The sequence below is a fragment of the Amblyraja radiata genome, chromosome 17, assembly GCF_010909765.2.
Source record: "Amblyraja radiata isolate CabotCenter1 chromosome 17, sAmbRad1.1.pri, whole genome shotgun sequence".
Lineage (NCBI taxonomy): Eukaryota > Metazoa > Chordata > Chondrichthyes > Rajiformes > Rajidae > Amblyraja > Amblyraja radiata.
In genome coordinates, this window is record NC_045972.1 from 39605118 (window position 1) to 39631110 (window position 25993).

Below are 25993 nucleotides of genomic sequence, written 5' to 3' on the forward strand. Positions count from 1 at the left end.
GATTACAGGATGGAAGGGATTCAATTGAGTGAATTGCAGAGTGAGAGACAGCTGCTGATTTGCTGACACCACAGGCAGTAACAGGTTCTTTATGTTTAGATATCACTTTCTGATAACACCATCCTGACTTCAATCGTGGAAGCCCTGTTCTGTCCTGGTTTTGACTACTAAAACATTGTGGCATTGAAACTGTAGAAAGGGAGCATTAAAGATCCAATGTTCTACTTATCGTGTTACATTTTTTCACTTCATCAGTTTCGGTAAGCTTGAGCTGTTTAGAAAGGATTGCTTCTCAGCTCAGGATTAAGAAACATATGGACTTTATTGAATCTCCTGTTGAGACTCCTTTGTCTATGGGCATGGCCCATGATAGCTACGTCCAACTTATTAGTCCCAGGAACAGATGTAGAAGTTATGGTCAACTAGAATCAATTTGGAATTGGAGGAAGTGCTTCAGTTTCTTGATTGATTTGGGTCCGTGGTAAAATGCTCTTCAAATCATATCCATGGACTCTCGATGTGGTGTTCTGCATTGCAAAGCCTCTGCAGAGGCACAGAAGCAAAATTAACCCTAACTTGACAAATGTACACCAAGTTATTTTGCTTTCAATGATGATATGGAGACAGGAAGTCTCACAATACTTAACAATTGTCTTCATGAGCACTCAAATTGCCAAGGCTTTGCAGGCTGTGGACCAACTGTTGGTATAGAGGATTAGTTAGGAGTGGTACGTGATGTTCAGCATGAACATGTTGGGCCAAATGAATGAATGCTTTATGGTCACATGTGACGAGTCACAGTGAAACTCTTTGTTTAAGGACTTCTTTCTGTGCTATATGACAGTATTAGCTTTACCTAAGAAGAGCATGAATATATACTGATTGTGGATGAAAGTGAATGGCGGTGCTGGCTCGAAGGGCCCAATGGCCTACTCCTGAACCTGCTGTCTATTTGCATGTGTGTGATAACTTCATAAAATGTGACCTTTCAAATCCTGAAAAGCTATTGAAACAGTTTTGTATGTTAATTAACAGTTTCATGAAACATTTATGTATCTTCATGAAAAGGTTTTAATGTCTAGCTTTTCACAAAACTTGTTAATTCTTTTTTAAGTGCTTTAGTATGACAGGTAAGAACTGAAGATTAATCCTCAAGGATGTCTTTAATTTTTCACTGACAATTTTTCACCTTCCCAACTCCATTCATTGCCTGCTGTAATATCATCTGCTCATCTCAGCGTGTTTGTGGAAAAGTGCCTTATTTTGATTCCGTTGTTCTCTGCAGAAATTACAAATTGCCCATCTGTGCTCTGTCATTCCCTGGCAATGTGCCATCATGAAACACACACACACACACACTTCCATTTATTTATATTATTGTATTAAACACTATATACGGTATATAAAATAACCAAATGGCACCGTGGAAGCCAGAAGTCAGCATCACCTACAGAAATGTAGGAGGTAGGGTCGGGGGGGGAATTACAAGGCTTTCCTGATACATGTTAACTTCTGCCAAATTGTCTGTAATGTTGCACCAGTTCTCAAAATTCTAATGAAAGAAAGCATGAGTGTTACCCATATTAAAACAGATATGGATCAATAAACAAAATTGCACTTTCAAAAAGCAAATGTCATCTCAAGGGAGTTAAATCAGAGGAAATTTAAAATCATTGCAATCAGTAGAAATAGACGGCAGAGTACATGAAACAGAGTAATTAACCCAGATCATGTATGCAATATTGAAGATATTTCAATGCTTTTGCTAGCATTAAAGTATTTCTGCTGTTATTTTTGGGCAAATGTATATTAGTTATAATCTAACTGGATTAATTTTGCTATGGAAACCCATTAATAAAATACCAGATTCAGAAAAACATTTATCAAATTACTCATTTACATTCTTTAATTTAATCCAACTGATCCCAGAACTCAAAACACGCACGATTTCCTATCATTTTCTCTCCTTCACTATTTTGCTCTAGGAGCAAACTTTACCAGACTACTCCATCCTCATTCAGTTATTGCAATCGTTACCTTCAACAATACTTCAACTACATTCTCAAAGCAAGTCAAATTTTCACTAACACATCATTCCTGGCGGAAAAGGGATACACAATTGCTTTTGGGTCCGGATGGGTCCTGACATGAAGACGTCACTGGTCCGCATTCTCCAGAGATGCTGCCTGACCCGCTAAGCACCTTTTGTCTTTTTTGGCCAGGTAGTCATCTCCATTAACAGTGATCTCACCATTCTGGAACTTCTGATGGCAACTCTCATAAGATTCAACAGCACAGATTGCAGACACTGAAGCTCAGGCTACTGGTACATCAACTCATGGACATACCGTCAGAGATAGATCTTTCTGCGAAGGTAATGGCTATCATCTCAGTTCTGGAAGACAGTATTGACAGTGACCATCATAGCAGTCCTGCACTCTTCAAGAGTACTTATTAACCTGTAGGTCTTTGGAGTGTGGGTGCAAACCGGAGCACCCAGAGAAAACCCACGAAGTCACAAGAACGCAGAATTCTTTACAGACAGCACGTGTAGTCAGGAACTAACCTGGCATTGTACCCCAAGTAACTTATTGTGCATTTATTATTGTTGTTAAGTCTAATGTGCCTGTAAAGCTATGGCATATCCAGTGCAAAATGGCAAATATACACTCTTGAACAGTGTAATTCTACTGTGATAATCACTGTCTATAGTCTAAAACCAAAATGTTACAAGCAGAGCATGAAGCTTTGTGCCAGGAGGGACGTTGGCTCCATTGAGGAAGTCTCTCGGGATGTCAATATGCCTGCATTTCATCTCATCTGTGCCAATTGGCTGACCCCTTATTTTAAGACTATGACAGTGGGTTTTGTGTACTCCAGCCAGCATTAACCATCAGCTCCACATCCACAATATCAAGCTCTTAAAAAAAATCTAAGATTACATATCATTCTCGTCAGTTTGGGAGTATAGGCCGAGTCTGCAGTCTCTCATTATAAAATAAACCTATCAAATTAATAACAAACTGAATAGCACTTAAATGAATACAGTTTGTGTAGAAAGCCATTTTCAGTTAAAATTCAATGCAATGCATTCATTACATTGTTTAATGGCCCGTGTATCACTCTGACAGCTGTGGACGTGAGCAATTTTAGTCTCAATTTAAAAGTAACACAATGTAATCTTGATGTGAAGAATATTCTCAAGATGCTTAAAAAAAATTAAGTGTTTTAAAATGGCTAAAGTGCATTTATTAAAGCATACATGCCCAGATTACAACATAACCTTTCACATTTTAACAAATATAATATTCATGGATGTATTTCTGCTAATGAAATGTTCTTGTATTTTTTTCTATGCGTGATCTACTTTACTCGTGTACTTTGCAAGTGTTGCTTAAGCACGTTGCAGGATGAATCATATGCTAGTTGCTCGTCTCCTTTCTGCTTTGCATTTTCAAAAGTAACTCCTTAAAACTGAGACTACAGAGAAATTTAAAGGTGGCACACTAAACTCTTCTTTAAGAATTACCAAAAGCAAAAATCATTACCTTGCAACTCTTCTGAAATATCTTGACTTGAAATATCCATTTCTACAGTGATAGCGTCAGTGGAGTAACCGAGAATGATAAATACCAATTTGAAGCAGCTCCACATCCTGAATCAGTAACCACACGACCCCAAGAGGAAACAGTGCTCGTAGGAAATATAAAAATTATCCAGTAACAATATTGTCATCGGTATGCTTCAATATTATTTTCCTGAATTGTCATTTTTTTATTTAACCAGTTGTTACAAAACAAAAATCTATCAGCTTGGTTAGGTTTTAATGCAATTGTTCGTTCAGCTAGCAACACTCAGTTGTACACATAGGTTGCCCTGGACACTGTTCTCCAAGGTAGAGAATCGTGTTCAATTTTATTTCATTTGGTTGCAGGAAATGTTCTCCATTAAAATACCATGAAGAAGTCTAACACAAAAGGGAGCAAATTTGGAGATTATACCAAAATGAGGGAAACGGTATAAATATAATATGCAAAAATGAGCATTAACAAAATAACACTCTGAAGGGAGCTAGAAGCAAAGTATGCGCCAGTATTTGCAAAAAAAACTGTCAGCATTCGTCGCTATTACACTGCAAATTTAATTATGGATTGTACATGCTCGATTAAACTTGGAAGTTCAGATGTTGTCATCAATGATTCCTTATGCTATGCATCGTTTGACACACGAGCGAACAAACTCCTTTGCTGGGCCCATTATCATGCAATCTTCTCAAGTATAATCCAGAAACTTAACTGAGAAATTTGGGTACTTACAAACTATCATTCCTGAAACTTTTCACTTTGTAACCAGAGGTACATGCAAGATCTTCATGATGTGCTAATATTTACGAAACTTGTTGTTATAAAAGCACAACAATGTTAACATGCAATGGAGTCCAGGTAGTCAGTGGGTTTATAGTGGATGTCGGTCAATAGTCTATCACTTGCGATAAAGAGTGAGGTCAAGAAATGGTCAAGGTGTCAGTGGGTTTATAGTAGATGTCAATGGATTTAAAAATTTACATTTTTTCAACTCTCAGCTTGATCTCATATGTTCCAATCTTTATCATGCACAACTTAAAGGTTAAATTATTGCCTTGTCACTTTGGTGCCAGTATTTCCATCAGAACTCCACTTCTTCAGAGAAAACAATCCAACAAAAAACGTGCCAAACATGATGCCAAATTAAACTGATCTCATTTGCCTGTACGATCCATATCGCATTATTCCTTGCACTTTCATGTGCCTATCTAAAAACCTCTTAAACACCACTATTGTATCTTCCTCCACCACCACCCCTGGCAATGTGATCTTGGCCATCACCACTCAGTAATAAAACCTTTCCCTGCAATTCTCTATTAAAGTTCCCCCCTCCCACCTTATAGCGATGCCTTCTAGTGTTGGATATTTCCACCCTCGAAAAAAGGTTCTGACTGTCTACCCTATCTACGCCTCTCATAATTTTATATACTTTTATCAAGTTGCCAGGGAATGAAGGAGCACAATCCAAGCTTATCTAACCTCTCCTTGGAGCTGAAACCCTTTAACCCAGGCAGCATACTGATCTTAAGTGATAGGAGTAGAATCAGGCCATACACTCATGGCAGATCTATCTCTCCCTCCTAACCCCATTCTCCTGCCATCTTCCCATAACCTCCGATACCAGTCTGACATACTGGAAAATCCTCTCTACCCTCTAAAAGCCTCCACATCCTTCCTGTAGTAGGGCGACCAGAACAGCACGCAATACTTCAAATGCGGCCTAACCAGTCTTATAGAGCTGCATCATGACTTCCTGATTCTTATACTCAATGCCCCTAGCAATGAAGGCAAGCATACCATACACCTTATTTACCACCCTATCTACTTGTGCTGCCATCTTCTGTGAGTTATGGACCCCAAGTTCATTTTGTGCATTAATGCTTTAAAAAAAAAAATTTGACTTAATTCCTCAGTCTGCAATCCCAGCAATCTTGGTGTCATCTGCACACTTACTAACCAATAGACAATAGGTGCAGTAGGCCATTTGGCCCTTCGAGCCAGCACCGCCATTCAATGTGATCATGGTTGATCATCCCCAATTAGTACCCCGTTCCTGCCTTCTTCCCATATCCACTATTTTTAAGAGCCCTATCTAGCTCAGTAAGCCAGTTCTGAATCCATATGACTAAGTGATTACTAAAACCATGCATCTTAAGTTTCTGCATCAGTGTACCAGGGGGAACTACATGAAATACATTACAAAAATCCATCTAGATAATATTCACTGCCCAACACTTATCGATCATCGTTGTCACTTCCTGAAACACCTCAATCAAGTTAGTAAGATATAACCTGCCGTGGAGTTATGCTGACTGTCCCTAATGAACACATTCTCTTCCAAATGGGAATTAATCCTATCCCAAGGAATTCTCTCCAATAGCTTCCTTACCACTGATGTGAGGCTCACAGGCCCATTATTCCTTGGTTTCTCTCTACTTCCCTTCTTAAATAAAGGGGCAACATTAGCTACTCTCCAGTTCCCCGGGACATTGCTAATGGTTAGAGAAGGTGCAAAGATCTTTGTCAAGGTTCCCATAATTTCCTCACTTGCTCCTGTCAATAACCTGGGATAGATCCCATCAGATCCTGGAGATTTATCCACCTTAAGAACCCCAACACCTCCACCTTAATCTCAAACTGTCCATGTATATCAACATTCTCCACACTTATGATAAAAAAGAAGAAGTTTTAAACTGCATAACACTGGGGAGAAAACAGTACAATGCAATTTGTTTTCCAGGCAATGCTTTGTATTTCATTTGGCATAAGCTCATGGCTTGATCTATAGCACCATCTTGTGGCTAAGCAATCCTGTGATACCAAGGCAAAGTTTTAATTTGTTCCTGTTGAGATCACGCTTGCTGAAACGCATACTACAGTACATACTCTATGTAATACAACTATGAAACCATGCAAACTGTTAGAAAAGTATATATATTTTTAATGAATAGGGCAGCATAATACCACTATTACACAATGTCCCATCTCCCCAGCTGTTTAGGCCACATTGAATCCCACCGAATCATCAGCAATCCACCCTCTCAAAAAGGAAAAACCAACAAAGGCTGCCCAAATTCAAGTCAATACTCCAAAATTTAAAGCACGCAAATCCAAACTTACTATTGTGCCATGAATTATGTTATGGACTGGCAACCAGTTGCAGACAACCCGTAATAAACCAGCAGACCTTGTACTTTAGCGCCATGATCACCTAGAGGTTATAATGCTGAATATGGGAAAGTAGTCATATTACAGATTTGTTCTCAATAAAATTTGGTCGACTTGTACGCAATAAGTGAGATACACAGTTGTTGATTTTTTTTTTAAACCAAAATGTTTTCAAATGTGCTCTTTTCAGTGAACGTGTGAAGAGTTGACCAAGTGTGATAAATAGATTGAAACTTCAGAACCAACCTGTGGATTTTGATTGACTTCCATATCGTAATCCTCAAACTAGATAATCTTGAAGATTATGCCAGCACTTAACAGGTGCACACCTTACAATATTTCCATTGACACAGTATCCAACAACGTTATGTTATTGGTTATGTAAGTGAATTAGTTACAGTGAGTCGTGAGCCAAAAGAGATGTTAAAATCTCACCTTTACATCTGGGGATTTAAATAAAATCTGATATCAATGTTAACCGATACCTGGATATTCAGAAGGCCTTCGATAAGGCGCCGCACATGAAGCTACTACAGAAGGTGAGAACCCATGGTATCAGGGAGGAGATATTAGCATAGACAGCAGGATGGCTGGATTGCAGAAGGTCGATAGTGGCAATAAAGGAGGGTTTTTCTGGTTGACAGCAGGGGTCGGTGCTGGGGCTGTTACTCTTCATGGTGTGTATACATGATTTGGATGAAGGAATTGAAGGTTTTGTAGCAAAGTATGCAGATGATACAAAGATAGGTGGAAGGGCAGGTAGTGTAGAGAAAACAGGGACTGTAGAAGGACGGATAGGTTGGTAGCGTGGGCTTAGAAGTGGCAGATGGAATACAGCGTAGCAAAGTGTGGAATCATGCATTTTGGTAGTAGGAATAAAGGCATAGATTATGATCTCAATGGGGAGCGAAATTAGTAATCAAGAGGTGCAAAAGGACTTGGGAGTGCTGGTGCAGGATTCCTAAAAAGTTAATTTGCAAGTTGAATCGGTAGTAAGGAAGGCGAATGCAATGCTAACATTTATTTAGAGAGGGCTACAAAACAAAAACAGGGATGTTATGCTGAGGTTTTATAAGGCACTGGTCATGCCGCATTTGGAATATTGTGAGCAGTTTTGGGCCTGATATCTGAGGAAGGATGTGTTGGCATTGGACAGGTTCCAGGCGGTTTAAGAGAATGATCAGATTAACATATGTTGAACGTTTGAAGGCACTGGGCCTGTACTCACTGGAGTTTAGAAGTATAAGGGGGGGGGGAGATACCTCACTGAAACCTAGCGAATAATGAACGGCCTAGATAGAGTGAAGGTGCCATAGCCTCAGAATAAAAGGACGTACCGTTAGAAAGGAGATGAGAAGGAATTTATTTCGTCCGAGGATGGCAAATCTGTGGAATTGCCAAGTCAGTGGATATTTTTAAGGCAAAGATTGACAGATTTGTGATAGTAAGGGTGTCAGGAGTTATGGGGTGAAGGCAGGAGAATGGGGTTGTGAGGGAAAGATAGATCAGCCCTGATTGAATGACTCGATGGGTCAAATGGCCTTATTCTGCTCTAAGAACTTATGAACTTGTTAAGGGCAATTATGCACCCTTAAATTAAGAGAAGGAAATCTGCCATCCTTACTAGGATAGGAGCGTATGACTACAGACCAAATATAATTAACTGCCCCTTTAAATGCCAAAACCAGCTGTTCAGTTGTACCAAACAGATACAACTCCAGCTTTTTGTGTCTTTCTTCATAATAAGAATACACCCTTTCTAATGGCAATGGGATAGGACGGCAGTAGTGTAACATCTGCAGCAACACATTTTCTCAATCAAATAAACAAAAGGCATCAATTCTTACATCTTAATTGTTAATTAAAAATGAACCACATTCCCAATAGACATTCAGACCCAATGCATTATATACAAAAGGTCTAACTTAAATTAGTCACTTTTACAAACATTTTACAAGAAACTTGCTAGTTATTCATTTTTCATCTATATTCCTTAGCAGCAGTGTCCACTGGTATGAGCCCTTACATTTCTGAGGTTTTAAGTTCAGACTTTATTCTATAAACCTTTGGTAGATGCCTGTGAAAGTAAAATTAGCGTGAAATATTATCCAGCCAAATCAATAGCAAATGTACATATAATGTATAACACATTTATGTCAGATTAAGGTGAGGGGGTGGGGGAGGAGAATGAAACACACCCTAAGTGAGAACCAATACAATCTTAAATTTACAAAACAGATATTTTATAAAAATGCACTGGTTCTGCGATTTTATATGCTCCAAATATTGACGGATGGATGAAAATGCAAATGTAATATAAATTCACTAAAATGAAAACACACATGAAAGGCAGGTAAATGGTTTATTTACCAGCTGTACAGCACTACATTAATTAGATGCTTTACCCTAGCTTTCACAAACCCATTGAAAGAGTATTTTTACAATGCTTTCTCATCAGCTTGTCTCCCTGTCCTTCACGGAAACAGTACAGCCACAATTAAAAAAAAACAAAATCAACCCAGAGTCAAAAGCTAAAAATGGGCACAAAGCAGATTTAATTGCAATTCACCGAGAACAAAAAAAAATTCATGTTGATTTAGCAAATAAAGCATATGTTTTCTGACATTCTTTTCTGGCACATCTTTCTCATATCTGCAATAGCGCTAACTTCACATTACTTTATTTTGCATCACAAAGCACAAATGGATATAACTCAATCTTCAAAACTCTCTTCTAGTTTTAAAGGATTAGTTCCATTATGCCCTCTTACAAATATATCAGATACATAGAGGTTCAGAGAAGCGAAAAGTAATAGGTGGGAGACAGCCAACCTATAATGAAAGTAATTAAAATTTACAACATTAAAATCTGCAACTATAAAGGGATTTGTAGTATGCTGTGAATGTGCTTATTACAATTTGACAGTTTCTGCTCTGAACAGCTCAATTTGCAAATTAATTTTTACATGATTCTGCACATATTCACAAACACGGAAGAGTTTGACTCTTTGTGACAAATAATTTGTAAACGTCTCAAGCAGTGGTTAAAATGTTATTCTCCTGCACTTTTGATACATAATCACTAGAAAAGATTAAAATGTAAAAAAGTTATCTACAACAAGCATGACCATTTTTGAGATGCCCTGTACAAAAAAAAGCAAACACACAACAAACATCAGTGTTACTATGGGTGGTCAGTTCTAAAATAATTCATGTGGCTTGAACTTAATTTAACAGTAACACAATGATTTTGAATCAGTGATTTGCACTTTGATACACCCTACCATAGTGAAAGAAACCAAAACTTATGTATTACCATTTATAATCAGGTTGCACAAAGTCATAACTATACTTCCAAAAATTCACAATTCTTTTGTATTTAAAGTTTACTACAAGTCAAATTTCCACCTGCTCAGCTCTTAAATAGGGCAGGACTGTTATGGTAAAAATAGCCTATGTTCTTTGCAACATATATATATCACAATATTTCGTGCCACTGGGAAACATTCCTCTTATGCAAAAGGAGCTACGGCACAGATACTGTACACAATTGTTATATTAGGACAGGAACAAGTTTACTGCTCTGTGTACATAAAGCATACAAAGCATCTCATGGTGTACCATTTCAGTACTGAGAAATTATTCAGAGAAAACATTGGGGACAATTTTTAAACATATAAAATAACAATTTCTGATTCATAAATAGCATTCTATGCTGTAAGAAGGGACTAGTCTATATTCATTTCAGCTTCCCGATGAAAAGTTCTCTAGTACTCAAAAGGTTAAATGGTCTAAATCATTTCATATAAGCATGTGTCAAAGCAAAAAAATACATGTTTATCTTATTGCGCTGGGCCATATTATTAGCATGCCTGGCCTTCCTCCATCACCGGTCCATCATACTGAGGATCATCTCAGGTGTGATGTCTCCATTCTGAGCCTCAATTCCTGCTTGCACCTGTACATCTTCTGCCTCGGGCTCTTTCTTTATCTCAACAATGATGTTTTCAATAGTTGTAGCCCCTGTTTCTTGTAATTGTTGACCTGTTCCTGATGAGAAAATGCAACTAAATCAACGCCAAGAATAAATGCATGAAATATAGCTATGCTTCTGAAGCAGGGGAACGGATCAAAAATGGTTCATTCCCACACATAATTGGAAAGGAGGAAGCAAATGTATATTGCTGTTCTCTTTCTACGTTGAAACCAGACATAGAAACAAAGAAAAATAGGTGCAGGAGTAGGCCATTCGGCCCTTCGAGCCTGCACCGCAATTTAATATGATCGTGGCTGATCATCTAAAATCAGTAACTCATTCCTGCTTTTTCCCCATATTCCTCGATTCCCTTTGCCCAAAGAGCTTAATCTAACTCTTGAAAACATCCAGTAAATTGGCCTCCACTGCCTTCAGTGGCAGAGAATTCCACAGATTCACAACTCACTGGGTGAAAAAGTTTTTCCTCATCTCAGTCGTAAATGGCCTACCCGAGTCTTAATCTGTAACCCCTGGTTCTGAACTCCCCCAACAACGGGAACATTTTTCCTGCATCTAGCCTGTCCAATCCTTTAAGAATTTTATATGTTTATATAAGATCTCCTTCCTGTTCTTGTCACCAAAGTGGAGAACCTCACATTCATCCACATTATACTGCATCTGCCAAACATCTGCCCACCACCCAACCTATTCAAGTCACCCTGCAGCCTCATAGCATCGTCCTCACAGCTCACACTGCCACCCGGCTTTGAGTCATCTGCAAACTTGGAGATGTCAAATTTAATTCCCACGTTTAAATTGTTATTATATTGTAAATAACTGGGGTCCCTCCGAGACGTGCGGCACCCCATTGCCTGCCATTCTGAAAAGGACCCGTTAATTCCTACTCTCTGATGCCTACATGATAGTGTTGCAGGTTGGCAACTTGTAGGTTCTTAATCAAAATGTCGAAATTGCAGCTGAGTGTGTCATTATTATAGATATTTTTCTTGGTTCAAACTGTTATTGCTAGATCATGGGTCAAATTGCTAGATCATGGGTTATTTTGTATTAGACAAATACCAGAGATTCAACACGAATCGCGTGCACAATTCAAGAAATACTTCAAACACCCTAGTTTCCTATACTTCTCAAACTAATTTCTTATTGTCACATTCTTCCTTAAATATGCACAAATATTAAATTTGTGATGCAAGTTCCTCACTCAGGACATTACCAAAAGCTTCCTGTAGACCAGTGGTTCCCAACGTGGGGCGTATGCCCCACAGGGGGGCAATTTGATTTTTAAGGGGGGCAATTGAGCGCGACTGAGGAGGTCTGGGTCCAAATTTTCGATTTTTATTTTTTTGGATTTTCCATCAGGTAAACATATGTAGTTTATGTTTCAGATGTTATTTTGAGTAAATAAATTTTTTGGGGTAAAAAAAAAGGGGGGGGGGCATCAGGATTTTAGAGGTGATTAGGTGGGGCATGGCCAAAAAAAGGTTGGGGACCACTGCTGTAGACCTAGAGACTAAAATTAGCATTTGTATTTACTTTAATTAAGTTCCCAAGGGGCTAGAACATTTATCATAAGTCTATCCATCCTCAACTAACCTGTATATTTCTTACTGAATAACGACTTTTAAAAAATCAGTATACCAAAGAGCTTCTCAATCCTGCTTCCCCATTCAAAAAATCATAGCCAATCCGGTTCCTGTTCCTCAAATCCACTTTCTTGCCATCATTTTTACTTCCGATTCGTGTAATAACCAAAAATCTTCACAGACTTATCATCCACATTTCTCATCTTTGGGATTCTTAAGATACATATTTAAAAAAACGGTACGCATAAATACATTTCTTCCCATCAGCTACCCATTTCTGACCTCACTGGTCATGAAGGCCGGGTTGTGCCGCTACGGCTAGCATTTAAACAGGAGCAAAGGTACACAATAATAGGATATTTCTACATTTTATGGACACATTCCAAATATTTTAAAGAAAAGAGTACACTACCAGCATTCTTGTTTGCTTGATTACTTTTTCCAGGTGGTCGGCCCCTTCGTTTTTTGGTTGGCGTTGGTATTGGGATGACTTCAACAACAGGAGGCTCCTCCTCCTCCTCCTCCTCCTCATCTTCCTCTTTCTCAGCCTTGCCCACATCTGGCTCATCATCTTCATCTCCATCTAGATCAGGTTCAGCAACATCATCTTCATCTACAAAAGTATCATCATAAAAACAAAGGAACACTCAAGTAACTTGTTCATCTAATTTAGGAAAAAACTTGTTTATCTAATTATTAAAAAGTGCGAAGTCTACTGAATAGTGCTGAAATCAATGAGCATAAAACAAAATGACAAAGAATATATAATATGGAAAAGTAACAACTATTAATAGAAGAGTGACAAATATTAAAATATCAAACCTCTAGATATTTCTCTACTTTCCCCTCATATCATCACTTTAAATATTTAGATTTTCCTTGTCATTTCTACCACCTCTCCACAGTTCACAATGCTTTGAAGTAGAAAACAAAAGTGGAAATCCCAAACCAATTGCAAAAAAGTAAAACTAAAGCTTACAGGTAAACTGTGTTTTATAGCTGAAATACTTGCTTACAATGGAATATGGAAAATGAGATATTAGGAATTGGGAAGATAATGAGCAACCAAGCAATAATCAATAAATGTCAATGAAATCAAAATGTAAACTGCTTACTGCATAATTTAATTAAATACAGGTAGTTTTCCAATTCTTTCACCCCCAATTAATTATATATAGGCTGGAGAGTAACAGGTCTTGGTCGTAAGTATTATCCTCTTGCAAAGCAAACAAAAATAGATCAGTAACTATCTTCTGCCGGATCTACGGGGCATTCAATGAGTTACACAGAATTGAATTACATTCTTGAATTGGTAAAAGTGTTTTGGAAAATTTCTAACCACATTCCCAATCTCGCTTTCTATAGAGATAATACAGATATTTGAATAAGAATTTTCTATTCAGGTTTGTTAAGCTACTGCAGAAGACTTAGAGTAGAGCACAAAATTACCACTATCAGAAGAATCTCCTTTCTTAGATTGCATTTTCCGCTTCCTCCCTCGTCCCTTGCTCTTCTTGCGTTCTGCTGCATCTCCTTCCTCGCCTCCTGGCCCACTACAATTCTCAGCATGTTTTGTCATCGTATTCTGCAAAATGCAAAGCAAGAAGGTCAATATGTACTTGAATTTTTAAAGCAAAAAAACCTTCCGGTTACAGAAACAATAATTTGATTCCAACCTTTGGGGAAAAAATACAATAACCGCATCAACATTCTAAATATTGCATTCTTTTCTTTATGGTGTAGGATTAACCAGCAGTCCAATTTTACATGAAAAATACATAAATGCTGAAAATATGTCAACCAAGATGCATTCATCTGACTCTAAATAACCTGACTAATTGTTATAGGAGAATTTCCCCGAACAGTCTGTGGTCGTAGCGCTATGTTTAAAGCCCATAGCGCTCCAGCGGTAGCGCTATATTTAGAACCCACAGCGCGCAGACGACAGCTCTTCGTTTAAATTCCCATGTGTTTAACTGACAAAGCTCTGTTTAAACCTGGAGCGGGACATGCAGCGACTCTAGAGAAGGAATGGGTGACGTTTCTGGTCGAGATTCCTCTTCAGACTGAACCGAACTCCGTATTTAAAATCCGTATACAACACAAAATCGTACATCACTATTCTTATTGCATTTCCGTATAAAATACGGAAAATCCGTACTACTTGGCAGCTCTGAAGGAGACAGGCAGCATCTTTAGAGAGAAGGAATGGGTAGCGTTTCAGGTCGAGACCCTTCTTCAGAACTGCAGATGCTGGTTTAAACCGAAGATAGACACAAAATGATGGAGTGACTCAGCAGGACAGGCAGCATCTCTGGAAGGAAGGAATGGGTGATGTTTCAAACTGAAGTAGGGTCGAGACCCTATTTCAGTTTGAACAAGGGTCACAACCTGAAACGTCACCCATTCCTTCTCCCCAGTAAAACTATATTGTTTCAAAAGCAGACTAACATATTTTAACAGTAGTTGCCAGACATTTTGGTGTGAATGTATGGAACCCATTGCTTAATCTCCATCAGTTTTAGATATGCTTTTGCACTTGATTACTTACAAACAAGCAAAGTTATGGTGATTAAGCTAGGATTCCAGGACCCAGCCTACAATAGAAGAGGCCCTATACACATCATTAGTGTAGACGGGTGCTGATGGTCAGTATGGATTCAGTGGTCTCTTTTCCTTGCGCCGTGACTTCAAATACATTCTGATAAATATGCTTCCCTTCAATTGAAAAGTACAGCTCAGGAAAGTACTATGCTTGGGGGAAACAAGCACCAAAATGTGCTCTTGAAAAACAAGGCAGTGCTATTCACAAATGAAAAAAAGTCATGTTAATTTGTGAAGGAGCAGCACATCACCACAACCCTCCTTCAAAACCTTCAATTTTTTCTAGTATTTTCTTTGTACATTTGTACATTACCTGCTAGCAATGAACAAATCTAAGATATTTGATACCTTACGAGTGAAGGCTTTTGCACATTTTGAGCACATAAACGTAGCAGGAATAAAACTAGGATCATGGTAGCGCTTGAAGTGCATGTCCAACAGTTGTTTCTGCCGAAAGGTTTTATCACACTGGTTGCACGAATAAGGCTTTTCTCCAGTATGAGTACGTTTGTGCATCACCATGTGACGTTCCTGCAGGAAAGAAACAGAACAGCATTAACATAGTAAGTAATATGGCATGCACTGAAAGGTTATGAACATTTAACAAATTACTTTTGGCTCTTGCCATGAGCATCTCTATCACTACTTTAATTCAAAATGCACACCTACCACTTATTCATGATGAAAAATTGGCAGTTCAAAATCCATTCTATTTCTCAGCAAAATTGCTAATTTTCCACTTGGTTTGAAACACTAACTTTTGTACTACTTGTAGCCTATTTCTTCATCACTTACACTGCACAGATTGACCCAAATTCCACAGATTGACCCGAGTCACATTTAATATAAAACCAAGTTCCATATCCATGTTACCACATTCCCACTGACCGACTTTCTATGAAGTAAAATTCCCGAGAATTTAAATTTCTCTGATCTAAAACTGTCATCATAAAAACATAAAATGTACTAAATATACCACCCTACCACCCACAGTTAAATTAATAAGGATGTTTCAAGTACAATACCTGTTTACATGCATAATCGCAAAGTTCGCATTTGAAACGTTTCTCATTCTTGTGAGATTTTTGATGCTGTATGAGGGCATATCTCTCATGGAAGACTGCATCACAATAACGGCACTTTTTGCCTGACTCAAGATAGGAATGCTGTTTTCTCAAATGAACACCTGGGAAGAAAATGGTTTGAAGAGATATGACTTGCACCTCAGTAGAATTTGCCATAAAAGAGGGGCAAAATTGTACAATAATGTTTTCTCACTATATGGTGGAAATAACAAAGATTATGAATGTACCACAAGCATCCCATGTGATACTCTGTGCCACACACAGGAATCATTGTTTTGAGTGAGTCTATTACACAAATCTCCGGTAAAAGACAAATAATAACGAGAAGAAATTAGGTGTAAGAAACAGTAATGCTACGTTAATGCTGTGACAAATCGCTTATCTTAATTTACATTTTATCACACTGCTAATATAAAGCAATATAAAATCTTAATCAAAGCATATAAGAAACAAAATGAAAAGCTTACTTAGTGACAATAAAATGCTTCTCTTCTCTATTACAGCAAGTATTGAAGTTAAAATTACATTTCTTTGCCCATCAGAAATGGATCTTACAAGTAGTTATTTGGAATTGGTAGCCAAAAAATATAACGGCGATATAGTATGCACACAGTCAAGCAATGTGATGATAGGATAATATAGGAACAAGCATGTGCCTACAATGGTCTCCTCCTAGCATCACTGCATTAAACAAAAATTTTAAAAATTGTACTTCATGCAAGTACGTCATGTTCAGCACAAGAAATCAGACATTTATTTTATCTACTATCAAAGTGCTGAAGTGCACAGCTTTTCAATGCTCTCTATAATTTTTTTGTGTGTTTTTCTTTGGAAATAATAGAAGGGAAAGAATGAATGAACAAACAAAAGTAAACATAGAGAGCACATTCGGGTGAAAAGCAAAGTGTATGAATCTAAGTGTTACATTAATATTTTTGTTGCCACAAAATTCAATGAATTACAGGTCACATGGAGCAAAACCTTAGCTTTGAAGACATTGCGCGTGTCCCTCACTAATGTTTGCTTGGATATGAATATTGTTTAATGTTCAATTGTAAGAGAACTATTTTATTATTTGCTACAAATGTATACAAAATAAATTAGAAATGTAATTGGCCTGGAAACAGATCAACAGTTGTAGAGCAGGACTTGTACACATTTACATAAAACTGTTGAAAATTTGAATGCACTTACCCAAATCACTTTTTCTAGCAATGACAGTGTCACAATGTGGACAGTGAAACTTAGCCACATTTTCTGTATGTTTCTGTAAAATATGCATCTTCATTGTTCCACTTTGAGTGAAGCGAGCATGACAAATGTAGCATTCATACGGTTTCTCACCTGGTAAAGAAATTCACACTATAAGAATACTCTGCTAAAGATTCGTACAATTAATGGTGTTTTTGCACACTTTAATTAAAAGCAACAAAATTTACGCTAAAACATTTATGAGTTTTAACACCAAATGATTTGCTTCAATGTTAAAAATGAAGCATACTGGGCAGCATGGTGGCACAGCTACCTTGCAGTGCAAGACATCCGGGTTCGATCCCGACTATTGTCGGTACAGAGTTTGTACGTTCTCCCCGTGACAGTGTGGGTTTTCTCCAAGATTTCCGGCTTCATCCCACACCCCAAAGACGTACAGGTTTGTAGGTTAATTGGCTTGGTGTAAGTGTAAATTGTCCCTCGTGTGTAGGGTAGTATTAATGTGTGTGGATCGTTGGTCGGCGCGGTCTCGGTGGGCTAGGCCTGTTTCCACGCTGTATCTCTAAACAAAACTAGAATTTTCAGAAAGAAAGCTTCACTACACACGTGAGATTGTCCAGCTTTATCACTGGATAAAGCTTGGTTGAATGTTGAAGCTAGTCTTTAAAGGTGATTAACATATCATCACGGCATCATTACTTAGAGCAAGAGATTGGTGTGGACCTGCATTTGTCCAAAATGCAACACCTATATCGTTCATCTCATATGGATTCTGATAAATATCCTCCTCCAATACTGTAGAAATGGCACACCTGAGAATAGTACCTGTTGTTGGGAAGAACTTTGTAAAGGAATACCAAGCTATAAATAAAGGACTGAACATTACCTGACGTGACATTACAACGTAACATCACCAATTATTTTCTTTACTAGCTCTAAAAGAATTTAACTCTGCCAGAAACAAATTATTTAACACAAAATTTCACAATATTAGTGCATCTATAACAAGCTTACAAATAAGTACTGCACTCAAGATTAAATAGCAGAATGCACTGGATTACTGTACCGGAGTGGGTCCTCATGTGGCGCTTCAGTTTATAGGTGTCCCTGCTGGCATAGCTGCAAAGACTACATTGGAACGGGCGTTCTCCAGTATGAGAGCGAATATGGCGCTTTAACTTACTGACCTGGAAATCAAAAAGGCAGTCACATATTTCACATTTTACCCTTTAGGCCTGAGAATAAGAACATTTTATAACAGCGTATTATAACTTTGGCCCAATTAATTATTCAATCACTCACTCTTTTTGTTCAACTAATTATCACTTCTATCTATTGACTGTATTTACATTTTGGTGCCCAATATCATTACCAAATCTCCCAAAATACATTATTTTGGACATGGTCTTCTCTAGGTGTCCAACACATGATCAAATTTTAGTGTTAAAGTGATTACCATATTATTTACATTTACTTTTGAAACATCAATTCAAATTGTAAAACATGAGAATACAGCATTCATTCCATTATACCTTTGTCTTGTGGGCATTTGAACGGCAATGTCTTCAATATTGCTCATTACAATACTTCCATATAGCGTGAAATGATACAAAATTAAGTTAAACTGTTGTTTCAGCACCATACTCAATAATGTACCATATATTAATGTTTCCCTAATAAGGGAATCCCATCGAAGTCCTTGTAGGTATTAGATTTTTATTTCTTTAAAGGTATACATTAATTTCAATCCTGCTAATGTTTCATAAAATTTAACGAAGACAAAGATTTAATATTTCACTCTTACCTCCACACTAGCATAGTCACACATGGAACATTTAAATGGCTTCTCATGGGTGTGTTTGTAGCGACGGTGCCTCACCAACTCTCCACTGGTTACAAATGCCATATCACAATCAGGGCACTTATGTGGTTTAGTACCTACAATTGCAAAAACACTATTTTTATATTGTTATTTCATTATTTCACCACTGCATGCTTAGTTTTATAACAATTGATTTCAGTTTTAGAATGATGCAATTTATTCATCCCCCTGCAGTTTAAATAAAATGAAAACAAATTATTTTATCAGTCAGATTTAACTAAACACCTTTTCCTAAACACTTACATTTTAAGTAAAGTTCATTCACCAGCTGCAGATTCATAAGATGTTACATTTTTAGTGCAGTGGTGATTACTTAGTTATATGTATTTGGAATAGTCTCAATAATATTCTTCTGAATAAAGAGAAATGATTAAATTAAGAGCCAATTGGTAGATGCAAAAATTAATTTGTCAAGAACTTTCTGGGATTTTGTTTACTTTGTGCAGGTGTTCTATTGAATTAGTCAGTCAAATTCCTTCTCGTTTTAACCTGATTACAGCCTGAGGAACCAGGAAAATATTCAGAGTGTATGTCAAAACTATCCTGTTTTCAACTGCTCCCAATTGCACCCAAAGCACCACTAAATGACAGATCATTCTCAGGCATAACAGCCAGTTATAATGACAAAATATCTAATGCAGAGTTTTGGGCTGAGAGTAAGAATCCACACAGTTCTTTTTCCACTTTTACTACTAACCTTGAAGTGCTCCATTCTCTCAGAGACAACCAACCAAATGTTTCTCATCAACACCACCCATGTGATAGCTACGATTGACTTGGAACTTGGTAAGCTAAACACCAGCAAAGCCTTCTTACAAAGGAGGACTTTCTAAGAATGGAAAAATCCCACATGGCATTTTCTGCCACAGAAGGCAGTGGATGCCAATTCACTGGATATATTTAAGAGAGTTAGATATAGCTCTTAAGGCTAACGGAATCAAGGGATATGGGGAGAAAGCAGGAACGGGGTACTGATTTTGGATGATCGGTCATGATCATATTGAATTGCAGTGCTGGCCCGAGCACCTATTTTCTATGTTTCTACATCATCCAGCTGGGCAAGAGTTCAGAAGAACTGACCGAGGTGTAAGAAACTAGACGGACACTACTTGAAAAGTAGCTATCATGACCTCCGTGTAACTGAAAGTTCCCATTCAAAACAATCCCACCATAATAAAAGCCAAAGCAAGGACATTGGCAGAAGCTGGATGTGTCATTTGTCTTAATAGCATTAACAACATACAGCCATCGTAGTATAGAGAGACAAAGATCACTCCCTGGGGTGTACCAAGTTCAGGATGCACTATTTGAGCAATATTTCCGAGTCTACCCATCAGTCACTGGAGATTAGTGGAGTTTGAACTGACCACCAGCAGAATGATGAATGCAGCCCAAAACTGCAAAACCAAAATTAATTAACAATCATAATGTGTTCTAGGAGGTTGTTGACAACATTACATCCAAGCTCCACAACCAACAACAGTGTGTTATTTGTGCTAAATTCAACAGCGGTAGCTTTTGCAATTTCCACAGTATGCCTACAGTAAGCAATAAAGAGGACAAACAATAATTTGGCACACAATACCAAATAATAGAAATACCAAGCCTTACTTCATTTCTTTTCAATGGTGAGGCCAGAACAAGGAAATGCTAACGCTAACCATATTTTCAAGTATATTCTAAATGGGTAAATTGGCTGCAGGGCCAGCACCTATATATAGCCATATCTCCATAGTTATATATACTCCATACCTCCTGGACTATCCCCATTTCCCTGCTTTAACAAAGGAACACCATTGGCTACTCTCCAGTCTTCCTGGGGGTGGTCTGTAGCTAGAGAGGATTCGAATATCTTTTCAGAATGGCAGGCAGTGGCGAGTGGAGTGTCGCAAGGCTCGGTGTTGGGGCCGCAACTGTTTACCATATATATTAATGATTTGGAAGAGGGAATTAGGAGCAACACGAGCAAGTTTGCGGATGACACAAAGCTGGGTGGCAGTGTGAACTGTGAAGAGGATGTTAGGAGGTTGCAGGGTGACCTGGACAGGTTGAGTGAGTGGGCAGATGCAGTATAATATAGATAAATGTGAGGTTATCCACTTTGGCGGCAAAAACAAGGAGGCAGATTATTATCTCAATGGGGTTAGGTTAGGTAAGGCGGAGGTACAGCGAGACCTGGGTGTCCTTGTACACCGGTCACTGAAAGTTGGCGTGCAGGTACAGCAGGCAGTGAAGAAAGCTAATGGAATGTTGGCCTTCATAACAAGAGGATTTCAGTATAGGAGTACAGAGGTTCTTCTGCAGTTGTATAGGGCTCTGGTGAGACCACATCTGGAGTATTGTGTACAGTTTTGGTCTCCTAATTTGAGGAAGGACAGCCTTGTGATTGAGGCAGTGCAGCATAGGTTCACGAGATTGATCCCTGGGATGGCAGGACTGTCATATGAGGAAAGATTGAAAAGGCTAGGCTTGTATTCACTGGAGTTTAAAAGGATGAGGGGGAATCTTATAGAAACATATAAAATTATAAAATGACTGGACAAGCTAGATGCAGGAAAAATGTTCCCAATGTTGGGCGAGTCCAGAACCAGGGGCCACAGTCTTAGAATAAAGGGGAGGTCATTCACCCAGAGTTGTGAATTTATTGAATTTCCTGCCACAGAGGCAGTGGAGGCCAAATCACTGGATGGATTTAAGAGAGAGTTAGATAGAGCTCTAGGGGCTAGTGTAGTCAAGGGATATGGGGAGAAGGCAGGCACGGGTTATTGATAGGGGACGATCAGCCATGATCACAATGAATGGCGGTGCTGGCTCGAAGGGCCGAATGGCCTCCTCCTGCACCTATTTTCTATGTTTCTATGCCTGTCCATAAATTAGGTTTCAGTCATGTCTACAACGTCTCAGTCGCACGTACCTATCCATGCCCTAAGCTCATCTGCCTTACCCGTCAGGCCCTTTGCATTAGAATACGTGCAGTTTAAACCAACCCTCCTTCCTCGCTCTCCGTCTTTCACCTGCCTATTCTGTCCACTAACCTTTTCCACACCACCCTCCATACCAACTTCTAGCCTCTGTCCTACACAATATCCAAGCCCCTTGCCAATCTAGTTTAAACCCCCCACCGGTGTAGCATTAGCAAACCTTCCGGCTAGGATGTTGGTCCCCCTCCAGTTTAGGTGCAACCCAAGTTTAGTGTTTATGATTTTATTAGTATTAATAATAGTGTGAAGAACTTTCAATATATTTCAATGTAGATGACAGTTAAAAAAATGTTGACAGAGTGGCTTAATTGGTTACTACAATAATTGTGAAGGTGGGACTTGCATTCACTGGTCAGGCCCTGTGGAACAATGGGCCAAGAACTGGTTCAAACGGTCTGAAGAAGGGTTTTGGCCCGAAACGTTGCCTATTTCCTTCGCTCCATAGATGCTGCTGCACCCGCTGAGTTTCTCCAGCAATTTTGTCTACCCTGGTTTCATAGACCAAGTTTCCCCAGAATTAAGTGCAGGTTGGGAAATAGTGAGCCCACGTTACACCATCACCAAGGTCCTTTTTTGATTACTTTTTTCATTGCTCGTCTCCATCAGTCGGGCCATTTGTCATTTTCACCCGCCAAATGTGTTTGATGTTATTTTCTGCCCACACAAAAGGTAAACTAGCCCCCATATCATAAGGTTTTGCTTTCTGTTATATCATGGATAAAAGTATGACCGTTAAGTAGGTCTGAACAAGTTGTTTTTGCCACGAATAACACAGCAAATTATTTTCTCAGCTATTGTATGAAACAAAATACTGGAACCTAATAGTGAGATTTCTTATAGAATACAGGAGATTTAAAAAAAAAATATATATATATATTGCTAAAACACAAAACCAAATTCTGACATTTTAAATCTTGATTATCCCAACACGATAAATATTTAATGAATGCAGTTATTTTTGTTACCTGTGTGTGTATTGAGATGATTTCTCAACAGTGTGACTGTTCGAAAGGCTCTCCCACAAAGGTGACACTTATGCGGCCGCTCATCTGTGTGGCTTTTCATGTGACGATCTAGGTTGGAACGTCGAGGGCAAGTATAGCTGCACAATTCACACTGGAATGTCTTCTTTACCCCTAAAATTAAAAAGAAACATGATGATTTTCAGTTATATGCATCATAAGAATATGAGAATGGATATCTTATAACTAGTAAAAGTCTGATTGTGTGTGTGTGTGTGTGTGTGTCTGTATGCGTGTAATCACATCTGCTCCAAAAAACGACGCCCTTACGGTCATTCTTTTTACATATCCGGTGGAGTCCAAAATCGTCTTACCCGAAAAAGTCGAGCTTTATTTCTTGAGTTATTTAAGAAAATGTTCCCAAATCTCAAATAACTTTGAAAATAAACGAGCTGATAACATCACAATGGGTCTGCTTGCGCAGCGTGCTGCGCACCTTTTTCCACACGCTGTGAGTTACCCCATCACCCCCCCCCCCCCCGACTCGCAGTCATTTGGTCGCCACAGTCGACTCGCACTCGGCCGCCCCGCCCTCTGGGCTCTGGATTGAAGCCGCTGAACATGTGGTAATTTGGTTGACGTGCACACCACTGCCCGCTCCCTGCTCGTTTTTCAGACTGCGGCAAGTGCTGCGAGTGAAGAACGAGCCCTGTATTAGAGCTCTCTCTCCCCCCCGGTTCTCTTCCTCCTCCCCTGGCCTCTCCCCCTTCCCCTGGACTCTCTCTCCCCTCCCCTCCTCTCTCCCCCTCTCCCCCCAGCCTTTCTCTTCCTCCCCCAGCATCCATCTACCTCCCCCCTCCCGCGTGTTGAGGGGACGGTACCCAACGGGTCCCCCTTGGTCTAATGTAGTATAAAATTAATTTTCATAACTCACTCTCAGCAATGTTCCTCAGCACAATTTTTGCAGCCCAGTGGGGGTTTTTCCCCCCCCAAATCGACAGCATCTAGGATGCTTCAGTCTTAAGATAAAAAGTCAGTGAGCAGTGCATAATACCTCAGTAAACTGATGAAATCATACACAAGAAATAATGATGATTAAGAAGTCAACACCAAGTTTATGGTGTTATTTCCAAAGTATAACGATAAGAAATTCATGGAAACTTTTCCCACCATGACCAGACTACAATATTCAATTAACAATGATTTCAAACTTGGCCACCTTTTAGGAATAATTTAAGTATTATAGTAAGGGTATCAGAGTAATGGTACATAAGCAATTAGCTTCCATTACGAACCAAATAATTCAATATCTTACAGTTGATGGGGAAAAAAAGGGTCTTTAAAAATTGCGAGGACTATTGTTGCTATGGGCTACTCTCGACCTGAGCACAAGTAACCTACTAACGTAATCTGAAGCCATGCCCTTACCCGTTTTAGTCCCTCTCACAAGAAAAAGAATTACTGCCTCTTTATGTAACATAGTCTGGTAATAATCCAGCAGGTGGCTTGGACGTCAACTTGAAATGTTAACCATAAACTTAAGGCCCTATTTATATAAAAATACAACATATTACAGAAACAGAAATTTAAAATAAAACATTTTGGTAACTTCATGCAACATCTACAAGGAAAGAAAAAGAGTGATCACCCTAAACTATTAACGGTTTTCTCACTTTTGACTACTCCCATAATTACCTGTACTCCTTAGCATATTCTGTTTTTCAATATTTAAGGAAACATAAATTTGTATACTAAAAGACTGTCATTTTTTATTCCAAAAATTGAATTGGGCAACCAAAGCACTGCAAAAATCAACCATAATCCAGGAGGAATTATTTTAATGTTATTTATGATTTAAACTATATATTCAACTACTGTATTAGTATGCTTCAAAAAGTCCAGTGGTGAAAACTTTTAAAAGCTTATTTGGAAGGATTATTCTTTCTAAAATACTTTTCAGGCAAGGAAATTGGCAGGTCAGGTCAAGATACAACTCCAGACCCAAAGCAAGGTGGTTGGTTAAAAAAAAAGTGAAATGGTCAAGCAAACCATTCGATTGTAAAATAATATTTACATTGGACGTAGAAAAAGATAAAATTAAATAGACAAGCCATGCACTTAAGCACCAAATTCATACAAAGTAAAATCATTCCCAGCCCTACCAACTTGACAATAACATCAAAATACAATACATTGGGAGATCTAACAAATAACAAGTCTGATGTATTTAGAATTGAACACTACTGACAATATACAACATAACTTCACAACAATCGCCAACTATATGATCTCTCACCAGCATAACTGCCCCACAAACAGGAAGGCTCAGAAGTATGCAAGTTGGAAGACGGAGCATCCATAATGACCTGACTCATGGCATCAAACATGGGAAAGAAAGCCACCTGTACTTATCAACTTCCCTAAACTGAACAATCAGTGCTATTCCATGCTATTCTGGGGGAAAAACAATCCCACAATAAATTCTGGGCAGGGGTCTTTCATAACCAAATATTTCTTCTGTCTCTACCAATCACTCCTCATCACACAGCACTTTCCCGCACAACTGCAGGATTCACAACACTTGTCCTTATACCTCTTCTCATGCTACCATCCAGGAAGCATTCTTTCCCCCTGGAGCGGCAATACACTTATAATATAGTATACTGCATTCAGTGTTCACAATATTGTCTCCTTTACATTGAAGGAACCTAATGCAGATTGAATGTAGATTCATACAACAATCACCCAGTTTGCATCCAAGCTTCAGTTGCCTGCCACTAATAGACTTACAGACCAGAATTTAATTTTCCAAATTTAAGTAATTTACTTTTTCTTACTGTGTATATGAGAACTGGGTATTTCTGACAATCATTCATTTGTGATCTTGTCTCAGTTTTACCCTCTCTCCAGCTGTCATTAGTAATATATAAGAGACT

The 25993-nt window shown here is 38.5% G+C and overlaps 1 protein-coding gene across 5 annotated transcripts in view; it reads right to left on the reverse strand.

Moving 5' to 3' along the window:
* Positions 1-9095: 9095 nt before the first annotated feature.
* The window catches only part of ctcf (CCCTC-binding factor), a 28769-nt gene continuing 11871 nt past the window's right edge, over positions 9096-25993 (reverse strand). For 3 of the 5 annotated variants that reach the window (XM_033036281.1, XM_033036279.1, XM_033036282.1), the window contains exons 3-11: positions 23061-23231; positions 19037-19170; positions 18299-18419; positions 17215-17364; positions 15961-16121; positions 15284-15466; positions 13781-13916; positions 12744-12959; positions 9096-10801 (exon numbers count right to left, since the gene is read on the reverse strand). In XM_033036281.1, coding sequence (XP_032892172.1) covers positions 10638-10801; positions 12744-12959; positions 13781-13916; positions 15284-15466; positions 15961-16121; positions 17215-17364; positions 18299-18419; positions 19037-19170; positions 23061-23231 — 1436 coding nt within the window. In that variant the 3' untranslated portion in view covers positions 9096-10637. The remainder of the gene's footprint in view (positions 10802-12743; positions 12960-13780; positions 13917-15283; positions 15467-15960; positions 16122-17214; positions 17365-18298; positions 18420-19036; positions 19171-23060; positions 23232-25993) is intronic. The other 2 variants (XM_033036283.1, XM_033036280.1) reach the window with 1 other exon arrangement.